The 2,380-nt window shown below is 35.5% G+C and overlaps 1 protein-coding gene across 1 annotated transcript in view; it reads right to left on the bottom strand.

The window, feature by feature from the left end:
• Positions 1-1,226, bottom strand: part of rnf126 (ring finger protein 126) — a 10,152-nt gene extending 8,926 nt beyond the window's left edge. Inside the window, exon 1 of the mRNA XM_015398700.1 lies at positions 1,100-1,226. Coding sequence (XP_015254186.1) covers positions 1,100-1,174 — 75 coding nt within the window. The 5' untranslated portion in view covers positions 1,175-1,226. The remainder of the gene's footprint in view (positions 1-1,099) is intronic.
• Positions 1,227-2,380: the final 1,154 nt, after the last annotated feature.

The following is a 2,380-nucleotide window of genomic DNA, read 5'->3' as shown; positions in this document are numbered from 1 at the left end:
TAATATGAAGCTCAAACTGCTGTCAGCTCTTAAATTAATCTCCTTTCAATTATTAGGAGAAAAGAAAAAAATAAATAAAACAACTAATTTATCAACAATACATACCACACTTAACAAACTGATATATCCCCCCCATAGGATGCACAAACACTATGGATCAAGTGGGTTTACTTTCTGTTATATAGCTGTTATATATATAGCTGAAATTCAAAAACTAGTTGCTGTTTTTGCATCACATCTGTAGACATCTATTATATTCAATTCTATTAAGTTTATTTATATAGCACCAATTCACAACACACGTCATCTCAAGGCACTTTACAGTTCACCAGATAATACAGTAAGATTGATTTAGAGTTTTCTATTTAAGGAAAACCATCTGATTGCATCGACTCATTGACTTGAATGCAATCCCTCACACTAAGCATGCTTGTGGTGACAGTGGAGAGGAAAAACTCGCTTTGATGGTTTATGTATCATTTTTTCTGACTTATCACCAACTCCAACTAAAGGTTAAATATAATTTTTCTATTTATTGATACAGAGCACCATTGTTGATCCAGTAGGCTGGTAAGGTGGTTGTTAGCTGTATTAATTCAGATCCATCGACTTTATTTCATGCCAAACACTAGTGTTATTTATGTGATCGCTTTATTGGTCCTCTTAAAATAAGAGGCGGACATTTAGCTACAGGAAATAACCAGGAACTAGATAAGTGATGTTTTGAAAAGCAGTGACAGATTATTCTATTATTCTTATCAAACAGAGAGAAATTCCAGGATTTCAGTTAGTAAATGCAACACCATTAATCCAAACAATTAGCCTGACAAAGACAGACAAAATTAATATTATTCTAAGTTATGTTACACAAGCGGTATTTAAATAAGTTTAGTAATTACGATTGTACTGTTTTGATGTAAGCAGACCCTGACATAAATTCCAGGTGGCGTGAAATGATAAGCGGAGCCTCCCAGGAGGCTGCTAGCACTGCTGCTATGCTAACAGCAGAACCGGAGTATATGAAGGCGAAAACAGCCCCGCTAGGGTTTCCTTCATGTAGCTTTCGTCTTCACTAGTTTATCCCTAGTTTAATACTCACGGGAAGCCGAGGACTGATCTCTTGTGAGCATCTGTGACAGAAGAATCGACTGGGGCATGGAGGAGCTTCAGCCATCTTTAGCTTTCAGACAGGTGAAAAAAACGGACTACGGAGCGTCATGAAGGACAAAATTAACCCTTTTGCAAAAGAGGACCTTGTAGAAATGTCTGTATGTAACCGCATATGACCCTTTTAAACTTGTTTAGAGATGGTGGTTTCTATTTCTAGTGTTACTTAGAAGGAAAGGTATGATAAATTCTATTTTTATGTAAAATACATATTTAAAAAAAAGTTTAAAAAATGAGCTGCCCTCAAACAGTTTTCTCACGTCAGGGAAACAAATGATTTCAACATTTGCAAATTCAAACACAAAAAGAATGAATCAAGATTATAAAATGATAAAAAATGCAAATGTATTTACAGTTTTTGACAGAAATCTGGGCCTGGGTTTTGAGAAATTATTGATCTCAACTATTCAATTGCAGCTCAACCCAAGTGTACATTCACTTTTTTCAGATATAAAAGATAAATAATTCTAGATAAAAAAAAAAAAAAAGTTTAAGCAAGTTATTTAAACGCAACACAATCTGCTTGATTGTTTTATTTCAGATTTCCTTTTTCAATCATAGGGTGAAATGTTAAGTTCGCCCACATGGGGGTGCTGTTGTGTTTTAAATGTGCAGTTGCAAGTTGTTTTGATAACCAGTGTTTTCTCTTTGCTTGTAATGTGGCAAAACAAAGATATAAAGTCACATTCGAGTAATAATATGCGAAAACCGTGTAATTATCAAAAAAATAATGATGATAAATACAAAAGTATTACCAGTGGAGAGGTTAATATACTGGACCTGAACTGCTGAGTGTTATCTGTGTCCTCAGCATTTCTTCCTACAGGTTTACTGTGCTGCTCTGCCTTGCTTGAAACCCAGAGGTGTGTTTATGCAATTTGGCACCACATAAGATTTATTTTGACAAGTCAGTTTTCCATTGGATTCTTGTCAACCTCTGCCTGAGCCCGACAAACATCAATCAATCTTCTAAAAGTTGTGCAGCATCTGTTTAGTAACAATACATCTTGTCAGAGATGGATTTGTATGTTGTCTTTGAGTATTTCATAGGAGTTACTGGAATCTATTTTATCAAGATTCAAACCTGAGCCAACACCAAACAACAAGCTTTTCACATGGGAAATCCTTTCCCCCCTTTTTTTGTGAAGGAGGACAGATTCTTGTAGGCGTCTGCCTTGAGGCTCTGAAACAGCACTGAAGGTGTGAGAGATCA

The sequence above is a fragment of the Cyprinodon variegatus genome, unplaced genomic scaffold (genome assembly GCF_000732505.1).
Source record: "Cyprinodon variegatus isolate N-32 unplaced genomic scaffold, C_variegatus-1.0 Scaffold954, whole genome shotgun sequence".
Taxonomy (NCBI): Eukaryota; Metazoa; Chordata; class Actinopteri; order Cyprinodontiformes; family Cyprinodontidae; genus Cyprinodon; species Cyprinodon variegatus.
The sequence above is the reverse complement of the archived record's forward strand: the minus strand, read 5'-3'. Positions and strand labels throughout refer to the sequence as shown.